Here is a 26,669-nt window from a genome sequence, read left to right as displayed (position 1 = left end):
TTTATAATATTCTGACTTATAAAACATGTGAACTTTAGTAAGAGGGACGTTGTCAGAATAATATTGGTTTAGCACGTGACCTCGTGTCATCTGTAACATCAAATATTTTTAAATAATAGCAATAATATTGAAAAATGTTTTATTATCACAAATGGCAAATTAATACAGTGGAAAAAATAGTAAGCAGATGTACATGTTTGCACTAATACTATACATGTCAATACATGAAAAATGGCAATAATGATATCATAAATAATGTTTCACATTTCTCTATTGCACAAAGAATGGATATAACATTGAGTTTATGCTACATCCTAGCCGATGACGGAGAAGACAACAAAACATGTAGCAAATAAATACTATATATTTACTCGTAAAAAAAATTTGGTACACGTGAAATTAAAGATGAAATTATACAGAGATGTTTGCCTGTGCGCTTAATGGATTTATTTTCGTAACGCACTTTCCTGTTTCTGATGGCTATTGTCAGCTTATAGTTCTAATGGTAGCCCAGCCCTGCGTAGCCGAGGCCAGCATAGCCTCCGTACCCGCCATATCCTCCATAGCCTGCCGCCACCACTGGCGCTGCGTAACCTATGTGTTTCGCCAAGCCAAAGGCTACGGGAGCCACCTGTGCAACCTTAGCCACTGGTGCGGTGGCGTAGGCTATGGGTGCAGAGTATGCCTTGTAAACTGGTGCGGGTGCGACTGCGATGGGTGCCTTCACCGCGTGCACCGTTGGTCCCGTTTTGTGGACGACTGCGTTGAAGCCGTTGATGCCGTCGGCTGTGTAGTGGACTGTCCTAATGCTGCCGTCGGGCTCCACAAGGCTGTACTGTCCCTTGACCACGTCGCCGTCCCTCTGCTCGCTCTGCTGTTTGACATCGCCCGTGACGTAATCGTTGACGCCGTAGTTGAAAGCGTAGCGAGGGTATGCCTGCAATGCAATGGAAATAAGCATCAGTAAATACAATTCCCAATATTTTTCTGCACGCTGGTATTAATAGATCGTTGTTCCCCTATTTTGCTGTGGTCTTCAGAAAAAGCTAGTATTTGCAAAGATCGCTGGCCAACACGATCTCGCGATCTCAATCGGAATCTGCATTCCCCATCCTCTAAGAGAAATCCTGTTTAAGAAATCAACTTTACTAGAAAAGAACATCATCAGGACAAAATTCGACCCACAATTCCTAGCGGAAAATCCACTTGATAGCATATTTCCAATAAATATTACGGGTAGTGTTATGAATATGGTGCATAACATACAGCTAGCGTAATTATATCACAGGAGTAGATACCAATAGAACCAACTTCTAGATATAATCATGCATAACTAGTGGTTTAGTAATATATTAGGTGTATATGTGAAATTAACTACCTCGATTCACATAACAGCTTCTAGCTTATTAATAAATAGTATTCCCAGAGTAAGATAACAAGTAAGACTGCTTCACACATATCATTAAAGGTTGATTACTATGTGTTGTACACTTTTCGGTACCTTAATATGTATAAAATACTAGTATACATACACCTTCTTTAAGTGGCGGCGATAAGGATCGAAGTTGTACCCCCAATACACCTTTTACCACTTTTCATCTCGCACTATGCTAAACCTTATCTACCAATGGAAAGTAAACCGTCGTTGCCCCCCTCAAAGTTTTGGCACATTGCCCCCCAGTTTTGGAGCGCAATCCCCGCCACTGCCTTCATTTAAGAATTTAATAACGCCACCTAGGTGGGTGAGCTCCATGAGTTGTCGACTTACGATTTCATCAGTGGTGAACATACTCCTTCGAACACCGGTAGCTTAAAAGGCGCAACCACGAATTTTTGCCTGGGAAGGGGGTGGGAAAGTACCAGGAGGATAAACATACCAATAATAATAATAATAATGGATCATCATCATCATCATAAATATTATTATTATTATCATTACTGGCATTTTTCTCGTATTTTTCAATACGTTCAATTTCAAATTAACTAATAATTGAAGTCAAGCACACAAACAAGCCTAGAATTGGCTTCCGTCCAATGTTGTTGAGGCAATACCCCCTGCCCGCCCTGTGGTTCCGCCACTAGCCGCAAATAATTTCACGGGTCGCCATGTCAATCTCTCTTTTACAACTTTTTTTTCATTTACATCGTTCGGCGTCCCCTAGCAACGGCTCAGAATTTGATAAGAGTAAGTAGAGGAGGGATTGCGAACGAAGAGAGCAAGAAAAATTTTACAAAATGTGTTTTTATTTACATAAAATTTGAAATCGGCCCTTGGCCGTCAATGTTTGCCCCCCTTGCCCCCCAGAATTGATTTCCTTGCAAGGTTCGGGGCAATGCCCCCCCTGCTCTTCCCTGTGGTTGCGGGAGTGGGTAGTTTTAGCTACAAAACACCGACATATTTCGAGCATGAAAGTATTTTCTGTGTGTATGCCTGTATGCATGACACTATGCTTCTTTTCACGCTATTTTGACAAAAAATGTTCATGACCGGTTAACTACTCATCCCCTAGATAGGAAGAGCGCTCACTCCCACTGAGCACATGGAGTGTTGGCCACTGGATCTCATCTCGGAAAGTTGTAGGTTCAAGTCCTACCTGGACAGGAGTGTTCCTTTGTAAGTGTCCCTTCACTACTCATCTTTCTCATGCGATTATCCAAAAGTGGGTGAAGTAAGAAAATAACTTTATACTTTTTCTATGGCACGGCTTCGTACTGATATAATCTCCCAGAGGACATTTCGTGCAAGAGTAAATGATATAGTCTGTAGTCAACTCACTATTTCACCCTCTACACTTTGTCCCGGTTATCTCCTGAGCAAGCCCGCGCATAGAGGCAAATAAGGGGGAGATTGAGTGGGAAGAGCGAAGCCGTACACGCCACAGCGAAGGTTGTACTGTAGTCGTATTTCCCCCTCCACGCAATCCCGTTTCCTCTCAAGTGTTCATTGGTGGAGCCGTTTCGCGTCACTACAATCGCAGAGGCTTGCTCTCGTTCGCTTCCTCCAGAGATATCCGGGACAGAGTATACGCGTAAGTTTCGAAGTTTCGAGTTTCGGTATGGAACTTTGTGGTTACCAAAGGCAGCACACAAAATACAGTAAAACCTCGTTAATCCGAACCCCGATAAGCCGGACTTCGCTTAATCCGGACAGGCCAAAGGCAAAGAAAGCAGAATGCAAGGTTTTAAATGTGGCTAGAAGTCAACAAGAGAACTTCCCAAAGAAAAGGCAGTCAAGCACTGATGAAATTCGGTTTCCCGCAGACTTTGTACTGTACTGTATAGTGTATTAAGGCCTATGCCCTTTAAATACACCATAATGAACGTGTTTTGTTGCTATAAACGGAGTTTTAATGCACTTACTACTGTTCTTTTAGGTTATTTGAGTTAATCCGGACTTTCGTTAAACCGGCCAACTTAACCTCCCCTCCCATTACTCCGGATTAACGAAGTTTTACTGTACATTCAAATAAACATGTATATGTTGAACTTAAAACAACTTTAAAAAAATTATTACTGTATTGCTTTTATCAAACTGTAACTAACTAACTCTCTAGCCTTCTTAAACCCGAAGGTTCATGGCTGCAGCAACACAGGCCTTCCATCTGTCCCTATCTTGAGCAAGATCTATATACTCTTTTCCATCCCTACCGATTTCCCTTAGGTCCATCTCAACGTTGTCCCTCTATCTTCGTCTTGGCCTTCTTACAGGTCTCTTACCATCAGGTTTCCCAACAAGAATCCTGTAAACTCCTCTTTCCTCTCCCATTCGTGCCACATGGCCTGCCCACCTAAGTCTTCTTGATTTAATTATTCTAATAATATCTGGACATGAATACAAATTATGTAGTTCTAAATTATGTAACCTTCTCCACTCACCTGTCTCCTCATCCCTTTTAGGTCCAAAGATTATCCTAAGGATCTTATTTTCAAATACTCTCAATTTATGTTCTTCCTCTTTCAATGTAAGGGACCAAGTTTCACATCCATATAATACTACAGGCAAAATTACTGTTTTGTATATTTTAACTTTTAGTTTCTTAGATATTAATCAAACTGTGTGGTTCGTTATTACTTATCTCCCTGTGTACTTGATCAAAGAGGACAGCGCATTTAATTACGCGGTATTATTTTAAATATGGTTATTTCAGACCACTGGGGGGCCTATTCCATCATACCCGCCCTTCCCACAGAATGGCCGCACACGAATAGCTGCGGGAATCTCCGACAGAAGTAGCTCAAGACGTGAATTTGAATGCCAACTACCCCGGGCCCTCGTGACATCCAGTTGTCACGTAATGTAAATAAGGGACAATGGAAAACTGGATGCCGGGGGACACGGAGTGAACGTGTTACCGTTCCCTACATTTTGTCTTGTTCGGTTCAGTTTCTACGGAGGTTGTTCTTTATTGCGTACTTCATAAAAGTCCCCGTTTGAGCGCACTTGTCCCTAATTGTAGGATGTCCTTAATACAAAACGCAATTATTAAATTCAGTTCCCCGTTTCTCTGGGTTATTTAAATTTTCAGATTTTGGCCTTGCACTGGTGTTCAGGAGCTTCTTGTATCGAAATGCTGTGTTTTCTCTCGGACGTTCATGTCAGAGCCATATTGAAGAAATGCACATGTCTCCTGCTACTTTAACCAATTTTTCCATTCATCTTGTTATGTTTAATAATTAGAATAAAATAGGAGGATATAACATATCGAAATTCATAAATAAATAAAAATTAAAAATTCCAGCCCTTCTATTCTTTTGACTGTAAATGCAGTAATCTGATTGATTGATTAATTGATTTGCTGTTTTAAGTCAGTTTCATGCACAGAAAGGCTAATCGGGACTGGACCTACAGTTTAGAGTGGAATCCGAACCATTGTGCCATGTGCCTCCACCGGGTATTGAACGCGGGACCCCTTTATTAGAATGCAGTAATTTATCTTTTAGGTACGTAGAATGTAAAATATTGAGATCGAAATATCCTTCTTTAGAGTGGTAGCGTTGTCGCCTTGTGATCAGGGGGTACCAGGATAGATACACGGCAGAAGAACAGGGTGGTTCTGAAAGCACTATAAACCGCAGATCCATTCCCGATTAGGCTATCTGTGTATAAGGTGAAGGTAAAGTTTCTGATGTGATCAGCACCACGCTTCGGCCGTCTTTACCTTCCAGGCTTGCCCCCTTTGATTTGAGGCTGCGTAAGCTCCAGAGCCCTTACCTACTATACCACTGCGGCTCTAAGGACTGTGCATAGATTTAACTTAAAACAAACTATAATATTTAAAAAAATAAATTAAAAAATTGTTTATAAACATAGCAACATGCTTTATTACTGTGATTTTTAAGATCAAACCCAAATTATAATATGAAAAATAAATGTATAATATGTTCTTTAATTAAATCAATTTTGTGGAAACATGCTTTCTAACACTAAACGCAGCAATGTGAAATAAGTATTCGTCAGTCAGAATTTATTTATTAGCTATTTTAAATAGTTCATAAATGTTTCTAACTGAACTGTTGTGCTAAATGGCAGATTTGCTCATGCGTGACCTTGTATACTTTTACTAGTAAATTAACCCCACTGATTATTTCAAAGCAACATCTGACTATCTCTCGATTGGTATATTGTACCGTTTACATAATGTCCTGATGGATACTTACATAGTAGTCGACAGCCACTGGTGCATGATGGGCTACAACAGGAGCATATCCTGCCCTTGCGAGAGCGATACTTGCTAAAACAGCAAACAATATTCCCTGTAACAGAAAAAACAAAAAGTGAATATTAATATGATGTGCTGAATTATGTTGATTGTACACCCTTAAAATAAATTAAAAACATTGCAAACAACAATCACCATTCAGATAAATGTACTTGTTTTAATGCATGTCAACATGTTATTTTTATGACTGGCTGTAACCATTCTAGACGTTTCGTGTGCATTAAACTCCAGTTTTCAAAAGTATATTCACATAAACTGTCAAACATAAGCAATGTGACAGCGATAAGTTTCTGATGTAATTCCTTGTACACATATTGCATGACTGTCGTTCTTGATTTAGTTATTCAACCATTTTTCTTTCATAATGAATGTCCACTTTTTTTATTGTTTTCAGAAAAGGAATCCAAGTTCACAAGAATTAGTGCTTCTAAATTATGTTTATACTTTATTGCAGGCAATTTCAAGATATATCCAAAAGCTACGAATGTCCTGTTGGAAAGCTTTTCGTTGTGCCAACTCAAAGACATTGCATTTACCACTGGATTGCAATGCGGTTGTTAGAACTCTAACGGTTAGAGTTATTGGAACTTCTGGATTGTAACAACTCCATTGAATTTCAATGGAATTTTTACGGCCCAGAAGTGTCCGTGCCTGTACAAGGCGTAATTATGACATGCAAGAAGCGACGCCAAAAACTAAGCAACATTTCCCACCAAAGCTAAAAGATCAGGCAAGGCCAGGTTGGTCGAAGGCTCATTCAAAATCAGACTGGTCTTCCGGCCAAATGTAATTGACAAATCTCATGAAAAAAATAAACTAAAAGTGTATGGATAACGATGAATATAACATTTTACTTTGAAAATATGGCCCGCCTAAATCTTTGACAGCCAACAAGTGACCCACCACACCAGAAAGTCTAGCCGCACCACTACAAAGTTAGCACCTTTCGCCTGAAAATGTGGAAATTTTGTGAACTGTGGTAAGTTCATATTAACAGAATTGAAACAGAATAGCTGATTTCATTCTATAATCACAGGACCCGGTCATGGTAGAACGGATTTAAAGTTCTAATAAATGATGGAATATTTACTGTTATGTACGGTTCATAGAGGGCACATAAGTTACTTATAGTAACAGCAGTCTGTGTGATAGCCTACAATAGAATAAATATGTGTCAATGAAGATGACACGAGAATATGAAAACAAATGTACGGGTTTAATAAATTTCCAGTGAATGATTTAAATTGATCTTCTGTTTTTGTAATTATCTGTACGAGTCCAATGAATCTTTCACCATTACAGAAATCATGCGATATTCAATTATAAAAGCAGTACGCAGTACAGTTTGAAAACCTCGAGAACCTCAACGATCATACTATTTAAACGTCAAGTTCGCATAATATGTAGAGGGAATTAAAGAAAATAAAATAAAATGTAAGACATGAGAAGGAAATTATTTTAGAAGTGTTTGAGAAGTATTTTAAAGGGAGAATACAAAATGAAATAGAATAAATTAAAAAAGGGGAAGTTTGAAACGGCATAAAGCATATTTGTTTACGTCCGTTGGATTGCTTACAATAGATGAGGGGAACAAATGCAATAGAATGATCACGACTTACTCGGTATTTGAATCCAAGATCCCTGAATAGGTGTAGTAAGCAATAGAATGAGGCCAAATGGCTATTTAACACGGAGTTTCAGATACTTCACGGTAGTTATTGCAATCTAAATTATTCCAAAGACTTGCACGATAAATATCACTTGTGCAATTGTACTAATTAGTAAATGCAATCACAATTATCCCTCCTATAAAATTAAATTTTGTTGTTTATTTAATTGATTACGTTAACTTTATGATTTCATAGCTAGAAAATCTTAAATATGAAGCTACTTGAGGTTTTCATATACGGGCCATCACTGTAATTACAATCTTACATAATTTATATGCTCAGTAGCACAAATGATTGTTTATAAATTAAGGCAGGAGGCATTTCAAGGTGATGATGATGTTCCTATTTATATACCGTTTACATTCGTAAAAATATGACATCTGTGAAACAAAGAACTGCATGAAATACTTGAAGAAGCGGTGAGGAATAATCCAAGTAGAATAGCGATGGAAAACAAAAAAATGGATAAAACATCAACATCAATGTGCATTGCACCCTGAATATTGTTGAATGAATGTGTTTGCATAACCTTTGTCAAAGTTCAGTGGGGCATGTTGCATATCTGCACTTCCTCCGTGTTGTTTGTGGGTGGAACAATCGTCAGAATTTCGCTTCCTGCATTGCGATTGTGGTCCCTTGAAGGTGTGCAATCTTTTTCCACCCCGAGAAAGGTTCCGTTCTCATGGGACCCGGAGAAGGAAGTTGCTTTCGCAGCGTTCAGCACAATTCCACGAACCAGATGATGCCTGAGATATTTTTATATGACGGCGGCAAGAGTCGTGTGTTCCGTTCGCACGCTTTTGTGGAACCGCCTGGCGTATCGCATTCTCGCATCATTCTCAAAAAAAGGTTTATGATTTGCTGGATAGTATCGCCCTCATCTCAGTAACAGCGTGCCCGATTTCACCGGAATTTAACATTTCTATGCCAAGTATGTTTAATTTTGTGGTGTGGTGGTGTGCTACGAATTCTTATGTATGCATGTATAACAGTGTCCGAAACTGAATTTTGACTAGGCGCCATTTGTCGCGTAATGCTAGTCGCCGAATTTGAAAACGTTGTTGCCAGACAGAAAATGTTCTTACCCAATCATTTATTATGAAAGAATTTTTACTTTTGTAGTGATTAATAATAAGTTAAGAACATTTACAGTTTATTACAAATATTATTTGATTAAAAAGAAAAATATTTAATCAGGAATATACAATATTGCTCAGGCTTCTAAGTTAAAACATTCAGCACTAAAAAGAAAGTATATATCAAGGCTTATAGTGGAGTATTGTTTCGTACCAAACTGTGGAACCACACAACTACTAAAGGTATGTTCTACTGTTACGGCGGACTCTCTATATGCTGGAAAGGGAAGTCGGGAGCGGGGAATACGCACCAGACCAACCAGACAACAGCGAGAGTTACGACGTCGCGGGAAGAAGTACTACGTGGACCTCGTTCTACAGGCTGCCACGTTTCTAATCGCGCTGTATTGGTCGCTTCCCAGCTCCCCACTTCCCTTACCAGCATATAGAGCGCCCGCCGTAAGACTGGAAAAGAGCTATAATGGAAGCCAACAACTAGACACATCCCACCACCATAGTGGTAATACTTTCTCGAGGTTAGGATCTGGCAATTCATTTGATCATAAGCAGATCATCCACTGAATTGATAGTCAAACGATATCTGAAAAGTTTATTTATTATTATTGCAGTGGCTAAAGTCACGTTCGCATTTCTGTATTTTTAAGAATCATTGCGCATGCCCAATATAAATTAATCCTATAATATTGTATTTAATTGATGAAAGGAAGAGAAGATCACAGTTTCTTACTCAACTGCTTTGTCCCGAACACCCTAGGTTTGATCCAAATCGTATTTCTTACCATTCTTGAAAATAATAGAAGAGTTGAATTTGCAGCTTAAGCGTAATGCTTCAATAATGCATTGTACAAGAATCTACTGCCAATGAGAATTTGTCATCCAATTCCACCTGCTGTCCTCCGTGACCGACTGGTTAGCAAAGACAAGCTGCGACGTATACGGTCTAAGATTCAAATCCTAGATAAGACATGATCCTGTTCAAAATTAGAAGAGGGAAGTGAATTATTGAAATGAAGAAACTGAGAAATGAATTGTGGAAAGGTTTTTTTTTTTCTCTGCGTTGAACGGTTCACGAGTATACCCAACCTGTAATAAATGGCTACCAGGGCTAACCCTGCAGATGTATTGCGACCAGAAGACGCTGCTGATCACATCTGCTCCAAAACCGCCCTCCGTGGCAGAATGGTTATCACAGCGGCCTACGACGCCAGGGGTTGAGGGTTCGAATCCCGGCCTGGGCATGGGTGTTCTTTGTGAGTGGCCCTTAATCAGTTTCATCATATCATTACTCATCCTCATCTTCGCGATTGGAAAAAGTGGCAGCAATACGAAATAAAATAAAATAAATCAATCAACATCTGCTCCTCACATGGCAGAGATTGTGAATATTTTGATGTTCTATCTCCACAACCCATTTCCCTTCGCGGCAATATGTAGGAACAAGTTTGCCTAACTTCTTACTCTGCTGCATACGAAACCAACTTCTCGAGTTTCTTGTAAAACATTTTCATGAAAATGAAATGACTTTTGAATTCAATTTATTAATTATCCAAGTTGTGTTTCAAATTTGAAAATAATTTATGGTGCCTGAAAATATTGAATACATTTTCTGCAATCGCCTCTGTTTTCTTTTCTCCCAGACGTATTGCAGTATTCAATTTTTAATGTGAAAGCGGCTGTAAACCTAAGCGGTACTTGGGTCGTCATTCCCATTCGGTATTTAACGCTGTGAATTTCCACGAGTTGAATGAACGGCATGTAGGATAATGAATTGCCATTCTCTGAAATGTTAAACCTAAGGTTGTATCGAAAATGTAAGAAAGGAATGTATATGTTGCACTATCAAGTGTAAAATCAACCTGAGTAGCAAGCAAATTTAGAGATAAGATATATGTGGCCACATTAAAATCCACACGCCACAGCACGTTGCAGCTGTGCTTAGGTTAATATAAAGGACATGGTTCGTGAGAGACCATATCTCTTCCGGAACCCTCACTGATGAAACATTTGCAAAGCTGCTTGTTACTTTTCACTTTAAAGATATCACGCACATAATACCCTGTCCCAACTATCTCTGGAGCAAGGCCGCGCATAGCGGCAGAGAAGGGGGAAAATCGAGTGGGCAGAGCGAAGCAGTACACCCTGCTGGGAAGGCTGGTAACTGCAGTCGCTTTCCTCCCCTCCACCCAATCCCATTTCCTCTCACGTGTTTACCGTCTCGGGTTATCGATCGCCTGTTCCAGAGATACCTATAACAAAGTTGTACACGTGCTCAAAGTGTAGGGGGATGAGGAGGCTACTCCAGCCACTTTACGAGGCTGGAGCAAATTTCACCGGTCCCCAACGTAAAAAGTTTCACTTCGAACACTACATATATATATATATATCTCAAATTTCATAGTTTCCCAGATAAATAAATGTTGCGGTTCCACTTTTTCCCCCGCACTATGCTAAACCAAATATACCAAGGGAAAGTAAACTCTCTTTGCCCCCCTCCCCCCATTTTGGCAACTTACCCACGCAGTTTTGGAAACCAATCCTCGCCACTGTATGTACGTATGTATACATCAAGCGTACGGTTTCGATAATTTGTCCTCCGATACAGTGCGGTATAGACTGTATCTACAAAGAGGGTTTAGATTCGGATATCGGATGCTAATAATTCCAATAATATCGTTTCTGAGATCAGCCAGAACTCGACATTCAGATAAAAAATAAATACACTGGAGGAAAAGAATAGTCACGTCTATATTCAGCCTCTTATTTATCCCTCTTTCTTGTTATTCCATAACTTTTTCAAGGGGCGTTTTACCAACCATACTTAATCCTGCATATGAAGATTTTAGTGACAAGGATGCTTCAGATATTAAATTCAATAGTTTTATCTTCTATCTTTGATCGCCAATTTAATATTACAAAATTAATACTTCTCCATTCAAGATTCGGTTCAATTAAATTTCAAATTAGTCCAGAACGAAGTCTTCAGCTTGTATCCAGTGGCGTCGTTTGCGGTTCGCATACGAGTGTTCACAATAATGTATCTGTACTGAATGGAGATTTACTCCTCTCCCTTGTAGCTTCATCTTAATTGAAAAAGTGAGAATAACAGTTCTATTTATTTTCAACAATTTTCACCCAAATTCACGCTATATTTGAAGTAATACAAGAAGGACCTAGGGAAAATTGTCCCTCTCACCCTTAAAATCCGCCAGGTGTAGCGAATTTTTGCTAAAGTTTGCAACTATGTAGCACAGACATTTTCGAGTTCCCCTAGACATGCCTTGAATATGATGCACTCTGGTGCCGAATGTAAGAAGTTTTTCCGCTTGCATCAGAGTTCGCACAGCGAAGTGAACATCTTCGGGGTATAGTGGCCAACAGCACCTTAGCTGTCAGCTCTATGCAACACGCACAGCAATTGTGTTCAACGCCCTCCGTGGAACACCGTGGGAGTCAGTGTTTCCAACTATGTAGAGGAGTTATCAACGTGAAAGAAGTCGTGTCAGAGTAAATTGTGTGTATATACTCGTACATCAAACATAGTATTTTTCGAATAAATATACGTATGTGTGTGTGCATTTAATATGCACGTAATTTAAGACATATACATGAGTGTTCATGTGCTCGTGCGAACATTATCAGGCGACGCGCCTGCTTGTATCGAGTTTTTAAACATCTTTAAAAAGTCTTAAGAATGTTCAAAAATGTTCAAAACATTCAATTTATGTACTGTATTATTATTATTATTATGTGTTCAAATGTTTTGGAATTTAGTTTAAAACGTAGTGTGCTATGAGGAACCGATAATGTATTGAACTTGAGTCTGTTAAATGTTAAGGATATGAAATATAGGAAGAAGATGACTGATTTAGATATAGAATCTAAATGAATCGCGGTTTGAATACTGAATCCTCCATCCGAGTTTCAGATATCGGATTGAGGATTCGGGTTTCGTATATCGAATTTAGGAATGAAATCCTGCAAAATTCGAATTCGAACTTCAGTCACGAACTTTTAAAGTACCTACTGAACTATCCTTACTGGTATTAAGCACCAGTTTGATCACAGTCTGTTCAACACAAGTGATCAAACGTAGAACCTATGGCAAGAATGTTAATCGTTTGGTGCTCTATTATTAGTATCTCTTCTTTAGTAATGTTGTGTTTTAGTAATATACAAATCTATCATATTAATATTTTATCTTTCGATGTAATTTCGAAAGAAATGTACACTACTGTGTAGATGTGAAATACAAATGCATTCAAAATGTCCTAAGTAATTATACATAGATATCCACTTGTGACCATTTTACGAGTTCTTGAAACAATAATCTGAGGACAAGTTAACAAAAGCAATATTACAATAAAGCGAGTGCTTTACGAGGAACGGCTGACTCTATTTGCCATATCTCAATTTTGTTAACACTGCGACTGTCATAAATTTACAGGTTCTGAACTGAAAATTTATAGTAAGTAGACATGACGAAGTATTAATGTAGATTAGCATTAGTGTACACTTTTGCAGAATTTCAAGATGGAAGAGAGAAACTCGAAATTTCCAATGTGGTGTACGATATACTTGATTTGATATTTTAAAACTCTGCCTAGATTATATTTATGGAGCTTAATGAACTGAACTCACAGAAGTTTAAGTTTAAAATGCAATACACTTTTAAATGTAGTGAGTGGCTAAGTGCATTGTTGGGCCAACGGGATCAGAGGTGTCAAGCCTCCCAATGTTTGGTGGTTAAGCTATTTGCCATAAATTTAGAACTTTTAGGCTGAACCTTTATAAGCTGTATATCCAAAAGGCTAGTACCTTGCTGCATTTGAGCTAGAAAACTATTGCCAGTATGTTGGTTGCTCTTACAATAATGTAAAGTAAGAGTTATTGATCTGAAGTGTTCACGACGCCTACTTTGTAATATCCAGCCAAACCCACATTTGTGCGAAATTCATGTATGTATTTCAGTGTGAAGTACTTTAAACCCATGCTAACTAAACATTCCTAAAACACGGTTCATACACAAGGAAGATATTTTTCTACATGAATACATTGAACAGACACATAATAGGTACTTTTAGATTTGTGGTGATCAGTACCGAAAACTCCATACACAAATAACAACTCAAGTTTCAAAGAAATTGGTAACTGTTGGCGTATAAGGAGGCACTGAAGTTTAAAAAAATCATGTACCAACCAAACACACTGCAATCTCATCACGTCTTCACAAGAGAAGAAATCACAGAATACTACACTTCACATCACGACGCCCGGTATCGAACCGAAGATCCCAAAACACGACTGAAACAGGACACAAATTTCTTTTTGGTAAAATAATCCTAATCGTACCTGGAGCTGCGCCATGCTGATTGCAAATCCGTTAGCTAGTTAAGAAATGGTGTCTCAATTAAAGACTTTAGGCTTTTATACAAAGGCCCGCTCAAGGTTATGTTCCCATGTTGCGATACTGACACCATTCTCATAGCAGCATAAAGCAAAGAGATTTGTGCCCCCCCTCCTCCACCCCCTCGTTGTTGAAAGGGCGTTTCCTTAAGATGAAGCAGAGTCACATGGAAACTTTCACTTTCCAAAACTCCCGTGCTTTTTTTCATTGTCCCCCCTCCTCCTGTTGAAGTATTTTCCTAACCACCCACTCACTACTTCCTGTCTCTTGTGTAGCAGTGCAGCGTCAGTGTTGGTATCCCCGCGAAGTGATTACCAGGGTTTTCCTGCTTGGAGGTACAACTTTAACTTCGTTTAATGACAAGGTCAGCGGAGAGTTTGTTTAGCTTTTGCGATTAGGAGGGGCGTAGGGAGAATTGGGGATGGTGGAAATGTAATGGTAAACAGAGCACCAAAATACCAATAAATGAAGTATTTGTGGATAATTTTTGGGGAGGTTAAAATTTGTGGGGTGTTATTGGGAGGGGAGCGGTTAAGTATACTTTTTTTAGTAGTCAGCTCTAATTTTGCCATCTTTTCCTGCCTTTAACGTTCTTTTTTTTTAGGAAAACTAGGCCAAAGGGTGGAGTATGACCCACACTAACCCCACCCCCCGTTGGGCACGCCACTGCCATACATTCAGTGGTCAAAGTGCAGGGTAGTTCATGCTTAATTAATTACATATGGCTGGACTTGAATTAATGTTCAAATGTCATCCAGGTGAACAAATTGCTTAGGTCCGGAGACCTTGCAGGCCAATTGCAGTACACCTTATCGTCAGGTGCAGGGTGACCGATGCAACGGTTCGGAAGTGTTTAGGTGGGAGCTATTAAGGATATTCGGGATGAGTTGTGTAAGTGAATCTTCTCTATATGTCTGCAGACATCTAAGTTATATATGAATGTTTGTATGTGTGTGTATCTAGACAATAGTTTACATATTAATTTACTTTGCAGATATATTGTTACACAATGGTGTCAATTCATCAACTGGGAAACTTGCTATTTTTAAAGGTGGTTTTGCTTACAGCTTACAGACAGTATTCAGCTTGCTCGTTTCGACAAGTAAAAGTAAGGAATGTAATGCTAAGCGAGATAATTACAAATATTTATAAATAGTGGCTTTTTTATTAAAGTATTAATTTTACCTTTTTATGATATAATTTTTGCTACAGGTACTATTTATTTGCTTGCTTTTTAGTTCTAAACCAACAGAAAGATTTTTTAAACACGGATATTTAAACTTATTCTTGGAATTTAATTTCAATTGCTGGCAGTGACAGAGGTAGAGGAGGATATGAGATGCAGTTCCCGGAGATTAACTGTTCCGCCCCTTTACCATTATTGCCCCAACAAACTAGATAAAAATAGATAATTAAATGCTTTTTTCTAGCCCAATTATGTATTTTTTTTTATTTTGTGGTATTTTAAATAAGATTACCCCTAACAATGTCTCTCCCCTTCTGCTCCCACATTGTGTTGATTTGGATAATGTTTTGTAAAATAAATTTAAAGTTGGATTTGATACGTTTTGTCTAACACTGTCCCTCATGAAAGCAGACAGAATTACTCATAGATGGCGCTGAAATTTAAATAGAATTATCTGTATTTTCTGTACTTGATATTCACGAAATTCCTTTTGCTGCACAATTAATAAACTATAGAATAATTTAATTTGTATCTCAGGATACATAGTAGCTACTTCTATATTTGGAATCACCCTTATTCCGTGAACAGAGTTGCATATATATGTTTAAAGTGTCCGTCTTATATATTTCTGGATTAACAACGTAATATAAGCCTATTTTAAGAGGATTGCATTCTGTATGAATGTTATTGTAACTTTTGTCTAAACGGAGATAGCATTATAATAAACCGAAATTTGATTTAAAAAATAAATAACAAATATATCGAAAATTAATAACTTTACACTTCATGTGGGGGTATGGTTTTGGGCTAGAATTTCACCAACAATTCAATGGTATAGTCAGATTTATGAAAACTTTAATGATAAAGAAGTTATGGGCATATGGAAGTTACACAATGAAAGTTACACAATGTGTTCAATATGCTGTCCTTCTTGTGCTATGCACATGTTGAGACGGTTCTCCCATGCTCTGTAGACATGTGCACAGGCATCCAGTATCCGTTGCTCCAAGTGACCCACATCCCGAATCATTTCGGCCTACACGATTGACTTCACATGACCCCACGGGTAAAAATCTAGTGTTGGCAGATCTGGTGATCGGGGAGGCCATTTCGCTGACCCACGTTGACCAATCCATCGACCAGGGAACTGGAGGTCCAGATAGTGACGAACCTGTACCCATAATGAGTTGGTGCCTCATGCTGCTGAAAATATGAGGGGAAGCTGCCATCCTCCGTCAAAACTGACGGTAAAATGTGTTCTTGTAACAACTGCAAGTAGCCCTCTGCATTTAAATTGTCATGAATGAAGAATGGGCCAATGATACGTGTCCCTCAGATCCCGACCAACACCATAACCTTCCCAACACCAACCATATTGCTCGGATCTCTCCACAACGGGTTCTCGGAGGACCTATATCGCTTGTTCTGTTTATTCACTTTCCCATTCGCATAAAATTTGCTTCATAAGAATGCAGAATACGCAGTGCAAAGTGTGGGTCCTGGCGAATTTTCTCCACAGCCAATTCGCAAAACTGCATTCTCCTATCTGGGTCGTCCTCGGAGAAATGGTGCTGCACGTGCAGCTTGTACGGGTGTCACTTAACCATCTTTAACACCCTGCAAATGGAACTCTGGCTGACACCACATTGCACAGACATTCTACGTTTGCTGCGCTAAGAAGACTTGGCAAACGATGCTGTTCCTTCACCAGTGGCATTCTGGGCCTACCAGATTGTGGCCTGTCCTGGACTGCGACACTGGATTCCGTTCGTTGAAATCTCGAGCTACAGCACGGGCACTTCTGCTCCCCTCCCCCCACCCACCCACACATCTTTATGATCTAGACTCGTTCGATCTTGGTCAATGGCATGGTTCAGCACCTGCAAATGATACGTAATTATCAATTTCATATGCCCATAACTTCCTTATCATTAAACTTTTCATAAATCTGACTTCACCACTGAATTCCTGGTGAAATTCTAGCCCAAAACCATACTCCATATGCCCCTCTTCCCATTTAAAGAAATGAAGTTGGGTCCAAGATGACGTTTACCAAGATGGCGAACGTTGTCATGACATGCACCAAAAGGTTTCCCCCTAAGTCTAACATATTACTACGTACCATGTCCAATTGCTGCAATCTACACTTTCCTTCATTTTATAAGGCGTGGTCAGGGACTTATGACCAAGTGATGTGCATCTACGCGTAAACAACGATAGTCTACATTCTACACGTAGACTATTTTATACACTTAGATTACGTAATCTATGTAAACAACATGGAAAAAGGTGATAACTTAGCAAAGGGCGCCGTGGAATGAGAAGAAAATTATACTGCGTATCAGTTGCTGATGTGTGAGAAGAAATTTTCATACTTTTTCTTCCAAATTCGAACAATTTCTCATCTAGGAAAAAACCTAACATACGAAATATTCTAGTGTTTTATGGGGAAAAGACCACTTTTGCCTCACGACTGCCATCTGTTGTTGTTTTTTGCATACTATTTATCTTCTTCCATAGTTGATAATAGAAGAGACGAGAAATTTGTTGTAAATAGTATTCTTTTTATTTCGTTAGGAACCAATATAGTTGAAAATGTCACTTTCCTTTCATGAAACCCTTGAAAATTAATTTTAAAGCACTTTAGATTGTCTACGTAGTCTATGTGAACTACAACCCAATGTAATCTACGCGTAGATTACGTGTAGACAACGCATGTAGACGTAAACTTATAGTCTACGGCACATCACTGCTTATGACTCACCCTGTACATAGCTTTACTCAGAAGATTAGAATACATCCAGGTTTATTTGTGGTAGACAGTTTAACTAACTAGTAAGGAGGAATATTTATATAATAATATTTCAAGCATTTTTTATTTCGTTACACAAAATTTTATCTTTGCAGCATTTGAAGTTTCTTCAGTAGACAAAGCAAGATAATTAAAACTTTTTTTAAAAAAATATTAACTCACTAGACACAGAATAAACTTCTAATTTTATTTTTTCCCTGTAGAGCACTATAAATATATTGTTGTAAGTATTATATTCCCATTGTCAGACAAACGGGCACATAGCTGCAGCTATTAACACCGTCAATGGTGAAACCGGAGAGAAGAACTCATACACGTTTATCTGCATTTTGTGTATTTGATATTTATGAAACTCTTGTTCCTGGAGAATTTATAAACGATATCAAAACTTTGCTTTTACTGTGTGCAAATACTTAACTTCAATACAGGTGTGTTTTATCTACGTCACGAACTGTTGCGTTCTGGCTTCGAGGAGCCATGTTTGAGGCCAGTTCTTGTAAGAATAGTGAATTCTAGCGGGCGTGCGGGAAATACGAACACAGGCATCCATGATTTAACACAAACGTGCAGTTGGTGCAGATGTAACGGACGCTATGTGGTGGATATTTCCTTGTAGAAGACAAATAAAATTGGCCGCAAACATGGCGGCTGTGCACATCCTGACGTCACATGAATTCGCCTATACAGACTGTCAGTACACTGTTAAAATTTAACGGTCTGCCTGTTTATTTGAAAAGCGGGAAAACCGTTAATTTTTAATGGTGCCACCTCGGCATGCTTTGGCTAGAAGTAAGCATGGCAGTTGAATATAAAAGGTAGCACAGCATAGAGATATAAGAAAAACTTTCAAATTTAATTTTGAATCTCTTGTTTTGCATAATGATAGATAATAATAACAATAACCAGTGGCGTAACAGGCCGTGAGGGATAGGGCCTACCTACCGACTGCCTGCCAGAGGTGGGAGATCAACCAACCAGTTATGGTCTGATGTGTGGTTGGCACGACGAACCCCAGTCGTAGTTATAGGTTTCTATGACCGGGTTACGCTACTCGTTTGTAGCTCCCCAATTTCCAAACGATGGTGGGTGGAATTTCTTGCAAAATGGGCTAACAGATTAGAAAATATGGGAAAAAGAGAAGATACGATGACTCGAACCTGCACCTTGGAGGTTTCCGAATTCCATACAGATGCGGAATTCTCAGGAGAAAAGTCACACTGGAGTGGGGGGTGCCCACTCAGTGGCGTATTTCTGATTTCATTTCGGGGGTAGTTTTTCTGGTATGCATATTTGTATATGTTACCAGTTAGTAAAATCAAATATTGCCTTCCCATTCTAGGTACCCTGGAACATTGGTTCTAGCCTAGGTCAGAAAATCTTATGCAAGACCCTGGTTCGAATCCAGGGACTGGTAATCTGGATCAGGAATCTTTCCAGTCATTTTCCTGTTTTTGCGCTGCTCTGAGGTCCACCCAGCCTCGTAAATGGGTACATGTAGGCAACCCTGTGGGGTAAATGCGGTCGGACGTGATGCTGATCATATCATCCTAACTATAACAGAAATCAAGAATAGATATGTGGAGCTTTATACCACTACATCATCCCATATCGCTTCATGGTATCTGCGCTCGTGTACAGGGTTACCTTTACCTTTTACATTTAATTTAGAAAAACTTAGTACGAGGGTTGATGAAAAAGTTTCTGCAAACTACCACCAACAGTGGCGCTAGTGTTCCGCTATTATAAAACTCGGAAGAATATAATACCTTTTTATGTTTAAATTATCTTTGATCGTTTGTTTAAGTCTATTCGTTTATTTTTCACAGCAGTTTGAAGAAGTAGTTTCGTGTGAGAAATGGAAATTTGTCGTGAACACTTTCGGGTAATGATTTCTTATGATTTCAAATGTAGTTTAACACCGAAACAATGCATCGAGCGACTTCATTTTGCTTTTTGGGATGAAGCACCATCCAATAGGACTGTGTACAATTGGTTTTCCGAATTCCAGCGTAGCCGCACATTTCTCAGTGATGAATTTTGTGAAGGTCGTCCATCAACGTTTTGCTGTTGCCAGTAATGTTGATGCTGTGCGTAAAATGATTGAGAGAGATCGGCATGTGCCATACCGTGAGATTCAGACATCCTTGAACATTGGCATGAAAGCAATACATACGATTGATTTTGCATGGTCATCTGAACATACGGAAACTTTCAAGCTGTTGGATCCCACACAACTTGAACGAAGCTCAAAACAGGCTCGTGTAAATTAATGTATAGAAATGCTCAAAAAATTCAACCGAGGCAAGTCAAATATGGTGTACTACATCGTGACAGGGGACAAAACTTGGATCTATTCATACGAACCCGAAACTAAACAGCACTCCACTGTTTGGGTGTTTCAAAGTGAGCCGAAACCAACAAAAGTTGTTCCTTCTAGGAGTGCTACCAAGAAAATGATTGCTTGTTTCTTCGGTTATATCGGACATGTGGCAACAATAACTTTAGAAGATCGAAGGACTGTAAATGCTGAGTGGTGTATAACAATTTGTTTGCCATCATCAATGAAATGCGTAAAACAAACCCAAATCGTCGCATTATTCTTCACCACGACAACGCCAGTTGCCATTCAGCACACCAAACTGTTGATTTTTTATCCAGTAAAAATATCGAATTAATGACTCACTGTCCTTACTCACCTGATTTATCACCTAATGACTTCTTTTTGTTCCCACACATGAAAAATAAGATGCGTGGTGAGCGATTTGTGTCGCCTGAATCAGCTGTTGACGCATTCTGAACAGCGGTTTATGAGGTATCAGCTTCAGAGTGGAGAAAATGCTTTCAAAATTGGTTCGAGCGTATGCACGTCTTTTTTTATATTGATTGCAGAAACTTTTCCAGCAGCCCTCGTATGTTTACAATCTAAGAAAACCGAACTCATACATACACAAAAAGAGCTATCGAACTATCATAACTTGGCCAAATTTATATTTCCAAGTTCAAACTTAACGTCCATCTAACCTATCTACGAGTTTCTTGTGAACACTTTAATACACGTAAAATATCAGCACTACGTCATGAAAATTTAAGTGGAAAAAGTATGCTGGAATGCGATGACCTATCTTTTGTCTCGGCTCGCTGACATTGGTCAGTTTCAGAATGGTGCCCTTTAATCCACAAGCCTCCAGGGAAATCTTTGATGACTGGACCGTAATGGACACGAATGACTTTGCAATTGTGTTTGTTAAGTAGTTAAGAAATGGTATACGATATGGTTTAAATCTCATTTTCTTTGAGGGTAATAAAAAATCCCTAGCAGGGATGAAAATAATTTCTTCTGCCGGGGATAATTTTTTTGGGGGGTGGAATTCCCGACATTCCCGTATGTTAATTCACACACTGCCCCTGGGCAGAATCAGCACCAGTGTCCCCGTTTGTTGACTTTTCTGCCGTCAAGATTTGAAAAATTGCATGTGCAGTTCCTTGGATTGAGATTATCGAGCAAATTGTCCACCACCACATCCATTCATATTGTTTCACTGAATGATTGATCGAAATTATACTCTTAGTGATTTGAACTATTTTCAGCAGCCAATGCGAGAGCAAGTGCCTCTCCAAGATCGAAATGCAATAAAGATTTCACAGTTTAGGAGAAGAAGCTTCCTGACTAATACTCATCTAGGAGATTGAAGTCCCTATAGCAATTATAAAATCTGTTATATATGATAAAGCGACAAAACCTTTAAAACATGAAATCTGGACTTTTGTTCAAGCTAAGCAAGACGCAATTCACAAGGTGGAGTGGGAGAAAAGGGTTAGTTCTGTAGGAGGGAACTGAAAGGACCGTTGCAACATATTTCATTCCTAATTTCTTCATCGTTGGAGGTTGAAAGGGCTACCGTTCGTGAGGTCAACCAAATGTTAACATCCCTTCTACGTATCACACCCTGGACTGCATTTTGCACACTTGGGAGGCTCTAGCGTATGGTGTGGCCTGTGTTGCGTGCTGTCCTTGTGCTTTTGCGCCTTACCATCAATTTCATCTTCATCTTAAATCAAGATTAAAATCAGGTACTTTTTTTGAAAAAAGATGATTTAAGTCACTTTAAATAAATAATTTATAGAATAATGTACATACGCATTTTGATATCAGAATCACTTTTGTGAAAATACATTAATCTTGTAATCACTTAATGGTGTTTATTAGGCTCCAGGAAAGGAAAAGTAAGGAGACAAAATATATGAACTAATGGGGTGAAGCTCATACGAAATGAAATGTAATATGTAAACTGCACACACACACTTAAATTTATGTTGATTTAAAATTCTATTATTTTTATAGGCAAAAGTAGCAAATATATTGTGTAGAATAATATACAAAATACTAACCTTGTAAAAACCGTCAATAGTGTTATTATTATTAAACTGTAAATAAATGTGGCAACTGATATTTTCCAAACTATCATTAAAAATTCCCACAATTCAGCTACAAAAACTGCAAAAAATATTTTACGTTACAATTATAGAGTACATCCAGAATGTTTTATTTTCACTAGAAGAAAAGTTACTGATATTATAGTTTCATTAACACACTCAACATGTACATTCCCATAGTAGGTTCATTTACACAGTATCAGAAACAGGAAAATGTATATTTACATTATATTTTTATTTGCTTTAATCATACTCTTTAAATATTTTGCAGGACCGGTTACCAGAAAGAGGATTCCTCAGGATTCTATCCCACGTATAGGAGTGCAAAGTATACCAGTCTTTATGTATGCAGACGACATAATCATCTTGTCCGAGACAATAGAGGCTCTTCAAGTGGGCATAGATAGCATATATGAGGGGTGCATCAAATATAAAATGAAGGTAAACATTAAAAAGACAAAAATCATTGCTTTCAAAAATGGCTACATATTTAGCAGACAGGTGACATGGACATACGGGGGGGGGGGGGGGGGATTTAATCGAGCGGGTTAAAAACTTCACATACCTGGGGGCTACACTCTCCATGACAGGGAGTTGGACACACCACATAAGGGCAAGAAAAACTAAAACAAAATTTGCAATAGAACAAGTCATAAGGGCAATAAACAAGGCACCTCAAATGCCTTTCCCGGTCATTCAAGACCTCTATTCATCAATAGTATTAGGTACATTAAACTATGGAATAAGAAACACATGGTGGCAAAAAACATACAAACAATTTTAAGCTTGTTTTTTTTTAAAAAAAATAGATTAAAATAAAAAAATCTGATTTAAATAAGAAAAATCATCAAAAATTATTTTCTAAATAAAAAATCATGATTTTTTTCCCACCCTGGAAGAAAATAAACTAATCAGTTTTCTTCATTGTTCAAGTTTCTGCAAGCAATTCAGGAACTGTGAAACCATTGTATTTTTATCTATTTCGTACAGGACGTCACTTTTCTGTTTCTTTAGGCTAATTGCGACCATGGGAATGAATTATGATCAGATAGAATGCATGAACAAGAGGCTGATTATTCTCGGTGTGGGCTATACCAGAGGTTCGTTGGCTTAAAATATAGTTTCCAGATGTGCTGCATGAAATAGAGGTTGAATTCCCAAAAAGTAACCCCTTCACAGAGCAGAAAGGTTTAGGAATTGAACGTAAGCGTCAGTCTCTACTTCACAATCAGGAAATTAGCACTCAGATATCTCCGCTGGCAACTGCACATAACCATAATCTTGACTTCCATGTGGCCATTTTGGAGAAATGGCATCCATGTTGTCCCTTATGGACATTCGCCATGTTGTAAGAGTAGATTTTGTTAACAAAGTAGAGGAGGATGTTGCGTCATATCGGTACAACAATACCGAAACTGGGAACAAAGACCAGAGTACTCGCTCTGAAGAATATTTACTTAAGGTAAAGAATGACGCACAATTCATGAAAAGAGCAAACGACAGTATACACTGAGTACGCAAGAAAGGAAAGAAGCCGTATACATTACCCACGTGTAGGTAACAAATGTCGCATCGCTTGCGTCATAAGGAAAACACAATTGCAGCGAAGGAGACGGAAATTGCTCCTTCTAAAACGACAAAAAGTACAATTGCCTGGCAATGAGTGTATAATTACGTCGCCATGGGATACGTTTCTTTTTTATTGTTATTATTGCATTGTTTTCTCCCTGCGAACGCTTTGCCTAATTATGAAACCCGTCCACTTTTCCTGGAGTTTTTCCCCTTGTGTTTTTGCGAGCCGCACTGGAGCTTATATCTATTTCGTCACCAAGAGAAGCGAATACGAGGTTCGGTTTAAAAGTCGCTGGTAATGTTAGTACCGTAATTGCTTATATGTTTCCACTCAATTGCTATTCTGTTGTTGCTGGTGTTACAGATGGGATAAAATGGGCCTCTCCGATGGTGCAGTGGTAGCGTCGTTGCCTTATAAACAAGGGGTCCAGGGTTCGATACCCGGTGCAGCCACATAGTTGTTTGGATCCTACTTTGAACTGTACGTCCAGTCCCGATTAACCTTACCGTGCATAAAGTGGACTTAAATCAATCAATTCAAAGATGGGATAAACTTGATTGATTGAGTTGGTGTTTTAAGTATGCATCTTAAGGCTAATCGGGACTGGACCTACTATATGCCTCCACTGGGTATCGAACCCGGGACCCCTTGGTTACTTGGTGACGACGCTACCACTGCGCCATCGGGGAGGCCTTGGGATAAAGTACAGGGTGAGCAGAAAGTTATGATCGGATATTGATACAATATGTATAAGGCTGAGTCGATACAGATGACGATGTATCGGTATCGACAGATACCAGTGGTCATGGGCGTATTCAAAGAGGGGGGCGGGGTGTTTAACGGGCCCAATCTGGTTTAGTAAAATTACCAGATTACCTGTTCTATCCGCTTGTTCGTAAAAAAAATTCGGACTTATTTTATTCTCCTAAATTGGTGTCATATAGGACAGGATACGGATGGGAATGAAATTACGTAATTCCACACACCAGATGGGACAACAGACAAAATGTCTGCAATTACCTTATAGCTTCGGAATTTCTGCGATATGGAACTGCATTGGGACTCCCAAATCAGTTATAATTTTTTCCCTCGAGTTTTCTTAAAGGAATTTGTTTCTTAAGAATGCAGTGCAAGCAAACCAGGGAAACACCGTAACATTCTCAAGTTGTTTCACACAAGATGAACAGAAAAGTATCAATACTAAGTAGCGTGACTTGTGAAAATGTATTCGCTAATTGTAGAAACTTTTAACAGACTTTACAATTTATTATAGGTCTTTTCTACTCTTGCGGTGGCCGGTCCTAGTTAAGCGAAGTGGGGAGAAGGGATTACGCCGCAGACCAACCAGACAACAACGGAGGCGCCGAGAGACATGAAGTGCGGGAAGAAGTACTACGTGAACCTCGTTCTACTGCGTTTTTTATCGTGCTGGATTGGTCGCTTCGCCGCTCCCCACTTCCCTTGCCAGTGTTAGGATCGGCCGCCGTAACAGTAGAAAAAAGATCTTTAGAAGCGAAATATTTCATCATGCTCTTCAGTTTCTTCACTGTGTAACCTGTGGGGAGTTTGAAACATCTCCACTTGTTCTAGCCAAATTCTTGCAGTGCAAGATTGTGTTGGGCAATTCAAAAGGTGGACTGTCCAGTACTGTGAACATGACAGTATTCTAATAGAGATATTAAAAAAACTAAGAGAGAGTTCTGAGAACTTTAATGACATTTATTCGAAAGCAGAGAAACTACTTAGAGACTATGATGAAGAAATCAAGAGACCTAGAACACCCAGCAGTCAAATCTGAAGGAACAATGCACCACCTGAGAGCACAAAAGAATATTACAAGATAAACCTACGTTGTTCATTTTTGGACCATTTTGTAGTAGAATTGAACTCACATTTCTCTAAACACAGTTAACACATTGCAAAATTGCAACTTATTCCAAAAATGTGAAATGGCTATCCCTCATTCATTGGAATAGTGTGTCAAAATTATGGATGGCCTGGTTGTTAGATTGGATTTTGATAGCCTGATCATACCTAGGCCTGCTATACGTCCCGGATTTTCCTGGACAATCCCGGAATGATATCATTTGTCCTGGTGTCCCGAATTTCGGGATGCACAAATGTCCTGCAATCTGGTGGGGTGCATAATATTAAAATGCTCATTTTACTAAACAATAACTAACTGTACATTGTAGCTCCCTCTTGATTTTTCATAGCGGAGGCAAAATTATACGTACGAGCGTGCTTCCTCGATTCCTTAAAACAATTCCATGCATCCACCGTTCCTTCTAACGGATGTGCACACATCGGAACGACCTCTGGCTCAAGAGTTACCTTGGAATCCCCCTCCTCTCGGTTCGACGGAGATGCGTTCATTAATGTTGCTACCAGGAGGCTGTAAAGGGGGGGGGGGAGAAGGAGGGAGAACACGAACATGTCGTCAGGTTCTGTTAAACAACAAGAGTCGCTAGAACAGGGAAATGTCGTCATAAATTTCTCACTATCTTCTCGGATGGTATTGCTGAAGGATCTCGTAATGCTCTCCCACTCAAAATACAAAGCCTTTTTCCATTAGTCCATGGGTAGAGATCGCCTGGGAGTAGCTTTGCTTTGAGATCAACCCAGGAGGAACCTTGCTATTGTTCACAAAAGTGATGCAAGGCTGGACAGTGAGGTAACTGCATTAGAAAAGAGACTGTGTTACATGAATGATTTCACACGTGTGATACCTTTCTAGCGTCAAATGGCAGTCATTACACAAGCTGTGGCTTCT

The 26,669-nt window shown here is 39.1% G+C and overlaps 1 protein-coding gene across 1 annotated transcript; it reads right to left on the bottom strand.

Annotated features, from left to right (window-relative positions):
* Positions 1-127: 127 nt before the first annotated feature.
* On the bottom strand, positions 128-13,934 carry LOC146002572 (larval cuticle protein A2B-like). Its single transcript, XM_083140513.1, has 3 exons — positions 13,837-13,934; positions 5,659-5,754; positions 128-937 (listed from the first exon to the last, which is right to left on the bottom strand). Exons 1-3 carry the CDS (start codon positions 13,849-13,851, stop codon positions 500-502), a joined length of 549 nt encoding a protein of 182 aa, XP_082996639.1. The 5' UTR covers positions 13,852-13,934; the 3' UTR covers positions 128-499.
* Positions 13,935-26,669: the final 12,735 nt, after the last annotated feature.

Source organism: Lepisma saccharinum, chromosome 18 (genome assembly GCF_977018435.1).
Source record: "Lepisma saccharinum chromosome 18, izLepSacc3.1, whole genome shotgun sequence".
Taxonomy (NCBI): Eukaryota; Metazoa; Arthropoda; class Insecta; order Zygentoma; family Lepismatidae; genus Lepisma; species Lepisma saccharinum.
This window is presented reverse-complemented; position numbering and strand designations above follow the sequence as displayed.